The sequence below is a fragment of the Amblyomma mixtum genome, chromosome 9 (assembly GCF_055824585.1).
Source record: "Amblyomma mixtum isolate Tamu chromosome 9, ASM5582458v1, whole genome shotgun sequence".
In the NCBI taxonomy this organism is placed as follows: domain Eukaryota; kingdom Metazoa; phylum Arthropoda; class Arachnida; order Ixodida; family Ixodidae; genus Amblyomma; species Amblyomma mixtum.
In genome coordinates, this window is record NC_143020.1 from 99737593 (window position 1) to 99753325 (window position 15733).

Below are 15733 nucleotides of genomic sequence, written 5' to 3' on the forward strand. Positions count from 1 at the left end.
CTTTCTGTTTATCAGGCGGCGTAACGACGGAGCCGGCAAGCGAGCGAACGCATTTTATACCCCCCCCACCCCCCACCCGTTCTCCAGCCTCCTCTCCACACTCCGCAGCGGCGCGGCTGCGGTTTAGTGCGCCGCGCCTCGCGCCGCCCTTCAAGGTCAAACGCGCCTCGCTGCCGCCACGACACGAAGGGCTGAAACCTGTCGTAATATTGCTTACGCAATAAAACTCCCGAACACTACGCGCTGTTGACGTAGAGGTTAAAGAAGCAACTGAAAAAAAAAATAGCAAGGAAAGCCTGTATCTGTAGCTTTGTCTCCCACAAATATAAACCAGTTATTGATAAGCAAATTCGCACACTTCCCACTGTGCTGAAAGCTTTAGTTACATTTTGGCAGCAGTTGTATCATTAATTATACCTTCTCTGATATGGTTGTCACCCGACTCGATCGTTTCGATTGCTGTGCGTATTTCTTCTGGAAGCCTGCATGGACACTACATAAGCGCGGAAGAGGGGAAGTATTCAGACACACGGAGCACTGCGCTGATATAACTACCATGCCTGAAGATCTACAGAATTCGCATCAGCGATGACTACAGCCGAAGCAGTGGATGCACAGACACTTGGCTGAAAGAGCAGCTTGGCTGTAGCAAAGTAGATGGAAAACAAATACTACAACTTAAGTTATACAATGCAAGTCAGGAAGCGGAATATGACACTTTGACACAGAAACACATTGAAAGCGAAGTTCATCGTTGATATGTACAGTCTTATGTAAACTTTGTACATAACACTCTGTATACTCGTCTAGAAAATCTGCAACCTGGGCAAGAACAAATCTTCTCGAAAGGGGTTCTAACAACTATAAAAACTCAGTGAGAATGTGAAATGCTACATGACAGTGTGGTTTGGCTTTTGCGATGGTCCTTTGACAATTTCGCGTTTCCGCATTTTTAGCTACGCAAATCGTAGTATTCTTTCGGCGCATTTTTCACTAGTAGTAAAGAAAAATGTTCGTGCTCACTGTCATACACTAGAATAAAGTATTGTGATCAGAAAAATAAGTAAAAGAAAAAGCTTCTGTAACAGCACATTAGTTGAAACCAAACACAAGATACGGGAACATTATGAACACGTACATGCAGTTAGCTCCAAGATGAAATTGAACACTTGGTGAGCATTCAATCAAGAGTTTATCACTACTAGTGGAAATCACTCTGTTTCGTGTTTTCTCAACAAGTTTCCTTCAGAAGTACAAGTGACACATTTGAAACTTTAAGGCAGAGATAACAACACAATTTGTTCTTGCGAGCAAACTTTACTGTTCCCTTTCATGTTGGGGCTCGCTATACAATCGTGAGCAACATAAGAGGGAACAAACATTTTCCTACAAAGCTGTAAATTTTCTGGTATTTGTCCACTAAATTTGAAAATGACTTTTGGATATTAAACGCTAAATGGAAACAAATTGGAAAATAAACACAAATTTTGCCTACCACGCATATTTACGAAGTAATCAATACTATACTCAAACCTTGTTCCCTCTAATATTCCTCACGACTGTGCATCAGGATTTGCCACGACACTATTCACATGACCACAGGTTGTGCAATATGCTTTGCGACTGTGAGGAAGGGAAGGGTATAGATATATGTAAATTCTGGCGTTAGCACCTCGCACAACTTTCGTCGTCGCAGAACAATTATTTGACCGCCATTGTATCACTTAGCCTGTGCATTGCACATATTATTCAACTACGAGGGGTACCCAAAAGAAACCGGATTTATTTTTGTTTGAACTTATTTGTTCACATTTTCAGCACAGACCTTCAATATCCTTCAAAGTACTTTCCACTTACAATGATACGTTTGTCGAATCTTTCATTCCATTTTTCAAAATATTGTTTAAATTCATCTTTTGTGATGCTTGACTGTCCCTCCGTCGTTTTTTTCTTCACCTCAGAAACATCAGCAAAACGCTTTCCATTCACCTGTCTTTTCATTCTACGAAACAAAGAAAGTAGCACGTGGCAAGGTCGGGTGAGTATGAGGGTTGAGGAACAGAGGTCATGCCATTTTTGGTCAGAATTTGTCGTAGAGACAGGGCTGTGTGAGCAGGGGTATTGCCATGATGGAAAAACCAGTCACCCGTCTGCCACAAATCAGGCCGCTTCCACCGAACACTGTTGCCCAATCTTTTCAAAACATCCAAGCAGAAAGCCTGGTTAACTGTCTGACCCTGCGCAACAAATTCTGAATGGACGACTCGTCTCACGTCGAAAAAACAAATCAGCATTGTTTTGAGGTTTGGTTTCGCCTGACGACCTTTCTTGAGGCGAGGTGAATTTGAAGTTTTCCATTGGCATGACTGTTGCTTTGATTCAGGATTTAATTCAGGAACACTTGAGTTGTCCCCATAGCATCGTCCTTGAACGTCTTTCTGAATATTTCAAGAGTTTCCGTTCAATTGTTTCCGAGAAAAAATCAGAATTTCACCGGCGCACGCTGTTCACGAAAATCAGCCATTGCAAAAACGACACTCACAAAAAACAGTCTTCACTCTAAAGCTCTGCCTAAACTAGTCTGACCTCCTTCAGCGACGGCACTCGGCTTACTGACTCTGAAATGTTCGTTCTATGCACTCCTAGCGGCAAAACGCGGTACCACAGAAGCCTTGCCTATTCAAAAAATTAGTCCGGTTTCTTTTGGGTACCCCCTCGTAACATGCGTGTCCATAGAGCGGTATTTAAGAAGCCTGAGCTAACATACCTTTTAATGATGCTCTTTTGCTGCATTAAACTCTGTGCTTGAGATTTGTGTCTTTGCGCACTCTGATTGCTGTCTTGTCCTTGTTTAAGTTCACAGAAAAAAAAGAAAATGAAAGAACCACTCATAAGGATGCTAAAACACAAGCCTTAAGATTCACTTAAAGACATTACTCCTAACTATGCGAATACGGCACTGAGCAATAGTTTCATAAGGAGCTCATCCCTCGAAACTCATAGCCTCGAAGCCTCCGACTTTTTCAATTATCTCAAGCATCACTGATAAAGACATGGTCATTTCCTGTAGCTGCTACGCTGTGCCACAGTGGCTATGGCTTTCTGCTACATGTGTGCCGCGCAGTCTTTGCAGTAGGGGTGTGCGAATATCATATTTTTCGAATACGAATCGAATACGAATACTTGGTTCCGAATATCGAATCGAATATCGAATAATCAAGGACAAACACATTTAACCACTAGAAAACATTATTTGAGCACCCAAGAGCATCACAGTTAAACTATCGATGATTAAATGAACACAAAAGGTGTGTGTGGCTGCACAAAAATGATCAGACTCGAACATTATTCTTAGAAGAGTGGAAATATCAGAGAAGATGGCTGGTATACAGCACTGACTAAGGCTAGCTTGCCATCAGCACAAACGCGTGTTGCTGGGATGAACATAAAAGGTTGTAGTGAAGGAAAACCCGCTGTTCCACATGGTCAGGCAGAAGTAGTTCCCTTCTAGCTGAAATGACTCCGCCAGCCATAGAAAATGCCCTCTCACTTGGCACTGAACTGGCACGTATTGCGAGGTACTTCGTGCACAGCTCTGACTACACCAGCTTCGCAGGTATAGCCACAAAGAAGCTCACCAGCGCAGTCAGCTACGGCATGGCCCTTGGAGGTCCATGCGCATTGCTCTGGGCGCCGCCTTGTTGTTATATCTTTGTCGATAGGGCTTGCGGACCGAAATTAACGCCGGTGCTCACAATGAATATTCGGCTAGATACGAATATTCGCGTCAGGTCGAATATTCGAGACAACACGAATACTTGGATTTCGAATCGAATACGAATACTAAAAATACAATATTCGAATTATATTCGAAAATTTCGAATATTCGCACACTCCTACTTTGCAGTTAACTCAGGCACAAGTTCCAGAAAGAATCTCTCTGTTGTGGTCTCTGCCACTTAAAGTGATTGATAGCGTTGGAGGTTGAGAAAATACAGCGTCTCCTTGTACTTCAACCGTGGCACTCTCAAAAATGCGTAGATATGTCAAGTACCTCGTGACTTTGGCGTCAGCTCTTGTGAAGACGTAAGCTGTTCTTCACTGTGAGAAGAGTCTCAACTGATAATTCGTTGAATATTGGTGCGCTGTTGGCTCGATACATCTTTGTTTTGGCATTAGCTACCGTTAGAGGCTGCCTCACTTATGAGGTTACTCGCCTTCTTTTTTTTTCTGCGGCTAACTGAACGGTTTCTGAACGTAGCACTCGAAGTCAACGAGCTCGAACAGAATTTACTACATCAGCAACAAGAATTTGATGGGAAAATACTGCTGGGCTGCAAAGCATTTAAAAGTAAAAAAAAGCTAAAGACTTAATGCCTGTCTCCTTTGACTTCAGTGATTCATGCATACTACATTCTGAATAATTTTTTGACGTCAGCTTACTACTGATCCATCACGGCAACGCAGAAAGCGAACAAGTGGTGCAGAAGTTAGCGCTAAGCGAACGCACAACGCAACATGTAGAAAATGGAGGAATTATCATCAATGTAGAAAACAGTCCCCGGAAATGACGCAGCCACAATGGACGATGACATGGCTTTGGTGGATGACTCACTGATCTTTCAACTCGGTCACATTCACAAACCGATGGAAGAAAAGTGACACGTTTTTCGGTTTATCGCAAAAGTGACGCCTTTGAAAAGTGTGCCGAGAGGATGTTTTCTGAAGGACACCTTAGCTTTCTAAAGGCCTTTTGCCTTCCGGAGGCCCTTTAGCTCGTGACTAGATGCGAACCAGGAAGAAAAAAAATGATGAACCAAAAACAATGCCATGAAATCCTTCATCACAGTTTAAAGAGCCAATCGTTTTCTGCTGATGATTTTGTACACCTTTACACACACAAAGTGCTTACAGCACTCAACACCACAGCAGCGAGATCTTGCCAATAATGGGAACAAGATGACAACACTGGATGGGCTTGAATAGAAGGGTGTGACGTAGACCAGCGACATATCAGACTTCGGCTTTTGCTCGTTTCTTTTCCCATTGTCACGATGCAGTGATTGTGCGCATTCACGGAGTCACATCTTGCCTGGAGTTGGTTACGGCTGGTTCAAAACGATGGAAGTCGTAGTTCGGAGTGTGATCCTCTTTCTGCCGGCGCCCCTTGTCTCAAGAGCAACGAACGTAAAGGCAGTCACTTTTTCACGGGAAAGCCCTTTGTCGGGAGGCTTATTCTGTTGGCAACAAGGCTTGCCAAATAGCCACAGCACATAGAGACATACAAGTTCTGGAGAACGGATATTCACGCAATCGTGTCGGGAATAGCGGTGTACCTCACAGAGGGGGGGTCCCTGAGCAAGAGCGCTTCCTTGGGGAAGTGCACGCAATGCCGTATGCACCAGACGACTCCCACGATGGTGAATATCGTAATCGACGTTCCGAAGAAGATGATCGATCCAAAGATGCCGGAGTTGCGTTGATGCCACTTGGACTGGTCCGAGTCCACGACCGAGTAGGATGAGTCTCCACCGATCGCCTTGCTTACAGGTATGGTCGCCACAGTCGCGGATGACGTACTTGAGGAAGTACCGGACGTCGAGACGATTGTTGTCCGCGTGGGCGTCGTCAGGACATCCGGTGTGGTCGGTGTCGTGGCATTTGGCGTCATGCTTGTTCCAACGGAAGTCACTTCGTGTGGAGTCGTGGTGGAGTTTCCACTTTCCGTCGCTGTCACCTGCGAAATAATCCTCGAAGTTGTCTTCTTTGTCGCGGCTGGTGGACTCGGAGTCGTGTGGCCTGTGACCTCGTTACGTGTCAGGCAGTAAGTGTAGGGAGTCTGGTTACAAGCGAAGTCTGCAAACAGAAGACAAGGCAAGTAGTCGCTCTTTCGAGACCAAGCTAGCAATGGCTGACCATGTCCCGAGACGTGTACGTTCTTTACCACGACCCAGGTCTGTGAGGGCACGTTGAACCTCCACAACTCGCACTCGGTTCCCAGCTCTCTCCAGAGCCAAAGGTCATCGCCGCCCGTCCAAGCGTAAGACTTGGCTAAGGACGCCGGATAGCCGGCAGCTCCCTGGGTCCACTGAGACGCCACCTTCCAGTTTCTGAATCCGGAATATCCCGAGACCTTCCAGAGGACGGTGGTGCTGTTCAGCAATGCTGAACCGTTGTGGTACCTGTCTGTAATCACGTACACTTGGTTTTGGTGGTACCAAGTGTGGATGTGGGACTTCTTCGCGGGCAGCACTGGAAGCCTAGATGACTCGGTCACGTTGATGTGGCCGTCACCAAGGAACCTAGTGAGGGCGCCAGTCTTGAGGTTGAGCATCTGAACCTCTTCCGGGGTGCACCAAATGGCGGCTGGAGCCTGCACCAAAAGTTGAGCCACCGCCTTGTAAGGTCAACACGGTTTAATGGCTCAGTCAGCATGCATTACCTGAACTCTGTCATGAACACGAGGAACCTGACCTGTGGAAGCAAATCAATGTTCTAACGTTTCTACCTCACCTCTTTCAGTTTGAACTAGGTTCATTTCCATATGTTTCTTAAGTAGACGAAATCGTGAAATTTTTGTACAGCCCGACTTATGTGAAGTACGGCTACTGGCACAGCAAATTGCACCTCCGATACGTTGCTACTGTCTATGAAGCGTGAACAGTTCAGAATACTCATTCTAAGTTTATTACAATACATTGACAAGATAGGAGAACATGTTTTGTTCTTCGGTGTCACTGGGGTCATACAAAGCCCATGAATGAGGGGAAAGACATGATGTTAAGCTTTGACGTGATGTTAAGCTTATTTAGCTGAATTACTTGGTTTCGTTAGGAATGTTATCCATTAGGCTGTGATCATGGTGGCTGTGTAATGCAGGCTGTCTAAGCCTTGCAAGAGTTTTGTCCAGAGGTTGTGTTATCTACGTATTCGACGCCGTTCTTGTAATCAATCACACCCTCATGATCCTTGTTTTAAAGCATGATGACTGACCAAATTAAGCCATGATGTTCAGCTAGGGCATATTTCTGGGTCCCAGGGTCCCAGTCAGAGTCTTTTCTCCTCTTTTGCGTCGGCATCATGCAATGCTACATGTCACTGTCAAAACTTGAACTCAACGCAAACTCACAGACCGCTACCACTACCCCCACCAGTTCAGCGAGGAAACAACTTGCCTCCTCGGCAGAAGAGGCGACAATGCTAAACACGTTATGAACTATGTACAGCTGGCAGCATACGTTTATGGGGCGCATGCTGTAGGGAAAAATATATTATTGTAAATCTCGCATGCGACCCGGTCGTATACTTGATATCACTACCAGTGGATACAGCATGCGGATCTCTCATGACGCGTTTCAGCTAGGCTACTGGTTTATGTGCCTGCGCCGAAATAATTTTTTTTCGGCACACTTGCGTCCCGTAAGGTTTTGTAGCAGATAGTACATGGTACAGAGTGCACATGCAAATGATATGCCGAGTACCGGGGTGGCGTTGCGTGCCTGTCCCAGTGTGACGTTCCGCCACGCCGAGGACCGATGTGCGTGCAGGAGTGCGTGCAGGCCGTCGTACAGCGCCACATGGCGGTCGCTGGCGCACACGATGCGCCACGCGTCGCCACTCAGCTTCTGCGGTAGCGCCGAGTCCCGCCAGACGGCGACACCGTCGTCATTTTTTGATCCACCGCCGCCGCCGCCACCTTTGTCCCCTTTGCTGGGCGATGGAGGCCGCGACCAGATCTTGGTCGTGCCCAGGGCGTACAGGGTGCCGTCCTTGGACCGGTAGCCCGAGAACGGAAGCAGGCGGCAAAGCGGGTCTGACCGGGGTTCCGAGATCTTGGCATTTTCTGCAAGCGAGAAAAGGTAATCAAGAGAAATGATATGGCTGGCTCCAAGTACTGCCACTCCAGAATTTGTACAGGATAATGCTGCTAAAAATTCCACGAAAAAAAAACTTAAATCCTATGTTCAGGGCTACTATTGTGCACTACTTTCCTATCAACCTGCTCCTCCGCCCTCGCCCGCGCTGAGGCAATAGCTGCAGTGTGCATCAAGTCCAGCATTCTTGTACAAAAATCTTGAATAATGGAAATTGTAAGGTACTGTTGTGGAAATATTGAAGGCGGTGGTCCATTCTTCTGGTGCTTAGCGAAATCTTATAAAGCTTTTCCATCGTTCGCATCGAGTACTAAAGACTTCCATTGGAAACCAATGAGGAACGTTTTTGACAAAAGCAAGAACGTTAATAGTAAAAAGTAATGCAGCCTACCGAGGGAAGATCTGTGGATATACAATTGTTATAGTAAAATCTTACAACGTGTGAAAAACTTGCGGTCATAAACACTTCCCCGTAGAAAAATGCTTTTGTCCAGAATTGCTGGGTATGCTTTTTCTAAGTCGTTCGTTGTAACATGGTTCCGCGGTAATAGGCCAAAGAGTCATAATCTTCATTATTCCAAAACCTCGTATTACGTCCACCGCTGGACGAACACCCATCGCATGTTACGTGCAACTGCTTCGGTTCCGCATCATACTTGCCAATTTACAGCGCCCACATATCTCTACCAGATCCCTGCGTTTCTCAGGTTCTTTCCGCGTGCGTCGGAAAGCGCAGTACGTTAGCCTAACGGCGTGCAATAAGTACGAGCAATCCATTTAACTGAGCTACTAGGTACTGCATGTCAGTAAAAAAAAAACAAAAAAAAAATCAGCGTGAAGAGACGAAGGGCGAGGAAAGAACGGACACCACACACTCAACACGAATGCGCCCACATGAGAGTAAGAAGGGAGTATGCTGTCCTATTGCGCACTCCCTTTCATAAAAGGGATAGCGATTAATCCCGTCTATAAAATAGATAGCGATTAATCCCTTCTATAAAAGGGATAGCGATTAATCCCTTTTATAAAAGGGACAGCGATTAATATCTTTCATAAAAGGGATAGCGATTAATCCCGTTTGTAAAAGTGATAGCGATTAATCCCTTTTATAAAAGTGATAGCGATTAATCCCTTTCATAAAAGGGATGACGATTAATCCCTTCTATAAAAGGGATAGCGATTAATCCCTTTCATAAAAGGGGTAGCGATTAATCGCTTTTGTAAAAGTGATAGCGATTAATCCCTTTCATAAAAGGGATGACGATTAATCCCTTCTATAAAAGTGATAGCGATTAATCCCTTTCATAAAAGGGGTAGCGATTAATCCCTTTTATCAAAGGGTGTGAGCTAGAGGACGGCTTACTGCCTTTTTACTCCTTTGTTTAAAGTTCACCAGCGCCGACCAGAGCGTTTAGTCACAAAACGCAGAATATGTACAAACTTTGAAAAAAGTGCACATAACGAAACAGAAGAAACCAGTTAGGCTCGTCCAGACACGTCAACTGTCTTTCATACATGATAATTCATGGCACACCAACGCACTTGAGCTTGTTATGGTAGGCCTCCGACATCTCCCTAGTTAGCTGATTAGAATTCCGAAACGAAATTGTTGCCCACCCGCGGCATTTACTACAGTGCTTTGCTGTATTTAAAGAAGGCGGCTTGTCCTAAGATCTATTCTGCTCCTACATGGGCTAATTTAAAAACCGGCCAGTTTGTCCGATATACGGTGGCCACAGGAGAGCGGAATTTCGTACACAACCGCTTTCTCACACTTGACGTACTGCATTTCAGAATTTTCAAATTCCGAGATAAACTGCGTTTTCACAGATTGTGAGCCAGCAGTAATGAGTGCAATGCTTTTGTACACCGGCTTATGATGTCTGGATCACAACGGTGGATGTGAAACTCGGGAACCATGGCTTGCAGTCTCGACGTTTTTCTGTTCCTATGCTATAGAATCCATCATCCTGTCAATGATGTAAAAAAAAAATCGACGTTAAAGCTTAAGAAAAGCCCTCGTGGCGCCCAGACAGGGAGGTGCCACTCGAATACGACCTAACCGACTACTGGCTTGATAAAGCAACGCAAGCTGCCTAAACTGGGAACCCCAACCACCACGCATTTAGAACCCTCTCTTCTGACAAAATGTTCCTGTAAACATTTAAAAAATTAATAAATAGCGCAGCGCTTTGAAGGCTGGCTTGCGTATCGCTTACACACATCGACCGGTGATCGAACTCTCGGTCACCGAAAGCCCTGGTCAGGCCCGGTTTCCGTCTTTGTCAGCAATTCGAGCGGCGATGCTTTCAGCGCGCGATTTATGTGACATCGCATGCACTTTCACGCCTGGCGTCGCAGATTGAGATGGATCCTGCTCACACTTCCCCATCCCCTCCACCCTGTCACCGTTCGTTCCCCAGCGTGGGCTCAAATGCACCGTCCGAGGCAGACAAGCCCGGAACGTTGCGGCGCATAAACTGTCGCCATCAGCCAGCCGCGCTGTCATCAGACGGAAGCCCGCAGCACCTCTTTCCCTATATGCTTCCCTCTCTTTCTGCGCCCACTCCTTTCCCCCAGTCATTCCCTACCTCCGCTCCCATTTCCCTATGTTTGAGCGCCTCATTTGGCCCGGTTTTTCCTCACCACTCTCCCGCCTCCTCATCCCTGCGAGAGGCTTCCCCTTTCTCACTCTCGCCCACTGGGGACGCGTGCGAACGTGACCGCGGGCCCTGCGGCGACAGCTCTGGTCGCTAATGTACCGTAAAGACTCGCGCATAGCGTGCGAGAGTATTATGGCAATCGATTTCTGCATTTTTTTTCCAGTGCACTAGAGTGAGATGCCAACCGATCTTACATACCCAAGAATTCTGGATAAAAGAATTTTTGAGCGGGAAACTGTTTATGAAGGATATTTTTTAAACAATGTAAGATTTCACTATAACGATCAATATATACGCAGATCACACGATGACAGCCTTGCATTTTTTCCTATTAACGCTTTTGCAATCGGTAATTAGAGTTCTTTTGTCCTGACAGCTGCGAAACTACGATTAAAATTCGACTAGAGTCTGCGGCCAATTTCTGGAGGTTTGCAGGTTTCGGCGCTTTGAGGAATCAGCTCACAGCGGTGCCTTGCAGTTTTTTCTCACTTATATTTTCAGCATCTATGAATGGTTCATTTGAATGTCGCAAGGGAAGCGGCAATGTGTCCAACCTCCAAATTGAGGTCCAATTAGAGCGTCGGACATTGGTACATGGGCCACAAGGAGATCAAAGACCTCTAGGCTAGAGCAGATTGGTCGGTGAATGGGCGTTCTCGAAAATATGGCACCCGTAGTCACGTGATCCATGGGAGTGGATAAGGGAGGTTTCCTTTCTAATGCACGTTTTTAATGCAAAGCATTTAGGGCATAGAGTTTCTTACTATTACCTAGAGGGAAAGCTGGCGGCGCTGCACTTCAGCCACCATGGACGCTAAAAGCATCATGGGGCGGTGAGCTACTTGTTGCGGCACAGTCGTAGTTTTTCGGGAACACAGAGTGGCCCTACTAAAATGTTTCATTCCGAAAACGCTGTTCGTGTGTGCGCAGACGACTTTCGCGCGAACGCAGTGTGCAAAAGCCATAGTAGCGGAAACGCGACGACACACGACGCCAATAAAAGGTTTTACTGGCCAATAGGAAAGCTAGTCATCTCTTATTTTGGCCAAACTTTGCACTTAAATGCTTTTCTGCTTGTTTGTTGCAATCATTAGACAAGATATTGAATGTTAGGACGTTTGTAGCTATCAAACAGCTTTATTTTTTTTATTATTTTTTGGACAAAAGTTGCAGTTCCGCAACAAGTAGCTCACCGCCCCATGATGCTTTGAGCGCCCATGGTGGCTGAAGTGGTCACGAGGGGCCTCTATGCAAACTCCCATAGACGGCTTGCCAGCTTTCCCTCTAGGTAATAGTAAGAAACTCTATGATTTAGGCCCTAAATCATACACCCGGTTTCTCCCCGGGTTTCTCCGTAACGAAATTCCCTCATCGGTCAGTTGGGAGATGACGTCAGAGTACACCGCAAATTTGTAATTGCGAAGGACTCCCAAAATTGGGCACTCGACAGAAAGCACTTTCAGATTTGAAATTCCGAACGGCTGCCAAAATTTAGGGGTTGGCCGACCTCCCAAAAACTTGCCACCTGGCCCACCCCCAAAATTTGGCAGGTGGCCCAACTCTAAAATTGACTTAGACCATGCCCATAATTTGGGAGAAATATGGCATGTGGTCCATCCCCAAAATTTGGCACCTGGACTACCCCCAAAATTTGGCCAACCTCCATATTTGGCAGTTGGCCTACCCCCAGTAATTTGCCAGTTCGCTCACCCCTGAAATTTGCTGCCAACCTACCTCCAAAAACTGGCGGTTGGCCCGCCCCTCAAATTTTGTCAGTTGGCCTAGTTTCAACCGGTTTTTTCTTCCGGAAAGCTGGCGTTATGTGAAAATGGCGGGAAAATCTGGTTCCAAGTGGTTCTTGGCGGGAAAAGATTGTATAAGTGCGGCGATGGGGCTCCGAGCTTCTGTCTTCCAGAAGCTCAAGAATAGGGAGGCCGCATAGCGGCGTCTCTCTGAAGTGGTTCTTTGTGTTTCGGTCCACACAAAATAGCGATGGCTAAGGGTACACTATTTAATCGCAGAAACGAAATTGGAATTGTAACGTAGATGGCAAAACCGAACGCCTAAATGCTATTGCATTTCCTTCGTTAATCAATCATTAAGAAGGCCCCAATTTTTTTAGGTATTGTGTTGTTTCGGGCTAGTAGGTATTTCACTTCTTCCAATGCCAGCGCGAACGAAACGAAGGACTTAACCGAGGAAAGACGCACAGGATACGTTCAACAAGCTGAGCGCTACGCTTGAAATGACAGTTTACCATTTTTCTTGCTTTTCTAATCTCTCGGAACTTGGTTTGACGATGATGTTAGATTTTCCTTTTGGCGCAAAGGCTACATATGGCCACAAGCTCCAAAAGTATGGTAAGTGATGATGATGAATATTTATGACACAATCCATCTTGGCCTATACAAGATGCGGTCAAAGACCCATTTCCCAAGCATTTCACCCCAAATAAGCCGAGCACAAGGCCAGGGCAAAGCTGGTACCCATTGTATCACCGGGGGATATTCTACAGCACTGGGGATCGAACCCTGAACCTCCCGCATGCGAGGCGGATGCTCAGATCGCTTGGACATCGCTGCGGTAACACACGGTAAGTGATCAACGCAAGTGAAGTTGCGTAATGATTACAGATCAAGAAAATGCAGTGCAATGTACTTTCACCGATAGTGGCTGCATGTCGAAGGAAGAAAAGAATAGCGATGCCACTCTTGCAGTTGATTCATGGAGAATTTTCGTTTTCTTAATTCGTTTTGCTGCACAGCGCAATTTATTAAATAGATTGGAGAGCAGGACTCTTTTGTTCAAAGTCTGCCTGGATGTCATGTAGATACATAAATGATATTCCCACCTCAAATGGTGGGAACAGCTCTGCATATGGTGGGCAGCTGTTCCTAATGAAGTCGCTGGTTTTTTAGCAGCTAAAGTTCGAAACTAAGTCAGATTTTCTGGAAGTGGCACTTCGTACTTTTCTGTAACTTGGCAGGCTGCAGACGTGAACAGCGAATTAAAGCACGAAGCGGAACTCTTATGCATTGCAACTGTCAGGTAATTTTGCAGGAACAATATGGCCGCCGGCTTTTAACGTCAGCAATAATGGGGCCAGCAATACTCACGCTTGAAATATTTTCATTGAATGCTGGAGAGCGCGTTGAAATGACAGTTCGTTTGACAGTGTATTTGTGGATTAAAAAAAAGCACAAAAAGACGTCATTGGGACTTGAGTGTGGTATTGAACGTTTTAATTCAAAAAGTTGCTTTTTTCTTAAAAACTACGTGAAAGACTGAAAAGCGCTCTTAAGAATGTTTCTACTCAGTAGATGGCTAAGTAGTGGAACCCTGATTAGATCGGCCAAGCCTAAAAAAAAAAGTCTCGTTCCTTGCCACAGCTCACATACTTTTCGCTAATGACCATTTCGGTAATGCTTACAAGCAAAACAAGCCAATCATACTTTTCCTTTATTTTATTCAATAATTTCCTCAGAATGGTCATAGGTATATGCCGTGCCTAACCGTATCTTATCTCTCTAGGTGAACGAAAAGCGCAGCATAACGCCTGATGTAGAGGCGTTATGCGCCTTTGGGACGTGGAAGATGTTTAATTTTTAGTCAGCGCAAAATAATTACAGAATGCAACGATAGAGTGAATTATACATTGTTATCTAACTATTGCAACAATATCCTCAAATATGCTTGAACGAGGTTTACGCCCCGTGCACCGCCTGTAGAGGTGCCACTGAAAGCCTCCTAGCGGCGGACGCTGGAAACTAGGTGGGGGTTGATGTGAAGTGAAAAGGAAACAAAACAAGCAAGGTTATTTCTGGCTGACGCGTTCACATGTTTCGAGCGATCTGGGATTCCATCCAGGCCCAATCGAAGATGTGCCACTCAAACTTTTACCCGCAAAAACAAAACAAAACAAAACAAGGAAGAACCAAGTCATATGAAATACCAGAATTCCGGAGCGCGTCAGACCAAGTTGGGAAACCCTCCGATGATGACGCAATAGCAGACGTTGGGATCGTGCGCCTAGTTAAGGATTCTCCTCACTCCAACGTCCGCCCTCCCATGGTGCGGCAAAAACAGTGCCGTTGTTCAGAGGGGGCTCCTCTAAAGCTCTCGAGGACTTATTGTATCACGGGCATGACAAGACGGGCTTGGTGGCTTCGGCGTAGTACGTGACGTCTCCACAGGGTGGCGCTAGTCTCCTTGAGTTTTGCACTCTTAAATCGCGATCGCGTTGCGTCATCGTTTTGTCAAGGGTGCTCTTGTTCCCTTTTCGCTGTGATCTGTGCCCTAAGGTTTTTGCTAGATCTCACCTTCAGCTTTTGCAGACGAGGCCTAACCGTCCCTAATGGGTCTCTGGGGTTTGCTGGGTCATGCCTTCTCAGTTGCGCTCTTTTATTCTACTTACTGAAGTGTACCGTTTCCCTTGGGCGTGTTTCACCCAACGAGATTTATTGAGCGAGAGATCGCGCTTCTTTGTTTTTGTTTTAGTCCTTATGGCTTTGTCAATCAGATGATTTTTGTTTTTGTTTGTTTTTGTCCCCTTGATTCCTTCTGCCCTTTTTTCCTGCCGCGGTGGGACGTCTGCTTCCGTCGTCGTCTGTTTCGGTAAAGCGATTTTCTGGCCCTACCGCAAGTCCTTCGAGTTTCTGTTGCGACGTGACCTGGTGCATCTAAAACAGCGGCCGGGTATTTTCTGTAGGCATCAAGGGGCGACCGAAACTAGTTTGAATCAGTTCGTGTCTGGGATACGAAACTTTACCCCCGTATTCTCTGTGCACCTGACCGCTATCGAAGAGCATGACGTAACAGGGCAGATTTGTGTGTGCAGAGTGCTTGCAGACGTGTTGCCAGGAATACTGACTCATCTCGGGGTGTGTTCGATGCTGGCTTGGGTCTAGTTTCAGTCTGGTCTGCCTTAGACAGCCAGTTAACCGAAAAGTGGACACCCAAGCGAAGACGCGGCCGTCATCAGATCCTCCCTTACGCAGCAACAGCGAGCGGTGACAGAAACAAAATGCCGACTCTTACCCGAATTTTTTCATCCAGCAAATTTTACTACACCGTCAGTATTTATTTTCGCATTTTTTGCCAAGAAATTTCTTTATATTCGAAGGATGGGAGGCTCAGCTTGCAAGCTTGCGGTAGCATTGTTACCTTCGAGGTTTTTGGATGTACTTGACTTTCTGG

General features: G+C 46.0%; 1 protein-coding gene across 1 annotated transcript in view; it reads right to left on the reverse strand.

The window, feature by feature from the left end:
* Positions 1 to 149: 149 nt before the first annotated feature.
* Positions 150 to 15733, reverse strand: part of LOC149330336 (uncharacterized) — a 77019-nt gene continuing 61435 nt past the window's right edge. Inside the window, exons 2-3 of the mRNA XM_089560916.1 lie at positions 7482 to 7843; positions 150 to 6373 (exon numbers count right to left, since the gene is read on the reverse strand). Of these exons, the coding sequence (XP_089417042.1) occupies positions 5306 to 6373; positions 7482 to 7843 (1430 nt within the window). The 3' untranslated portion in view covers positions 150 to 5305. The remainder of the gene's footprint in view (positions 6374 to 7481; positions 7844 to 15733) is intronic.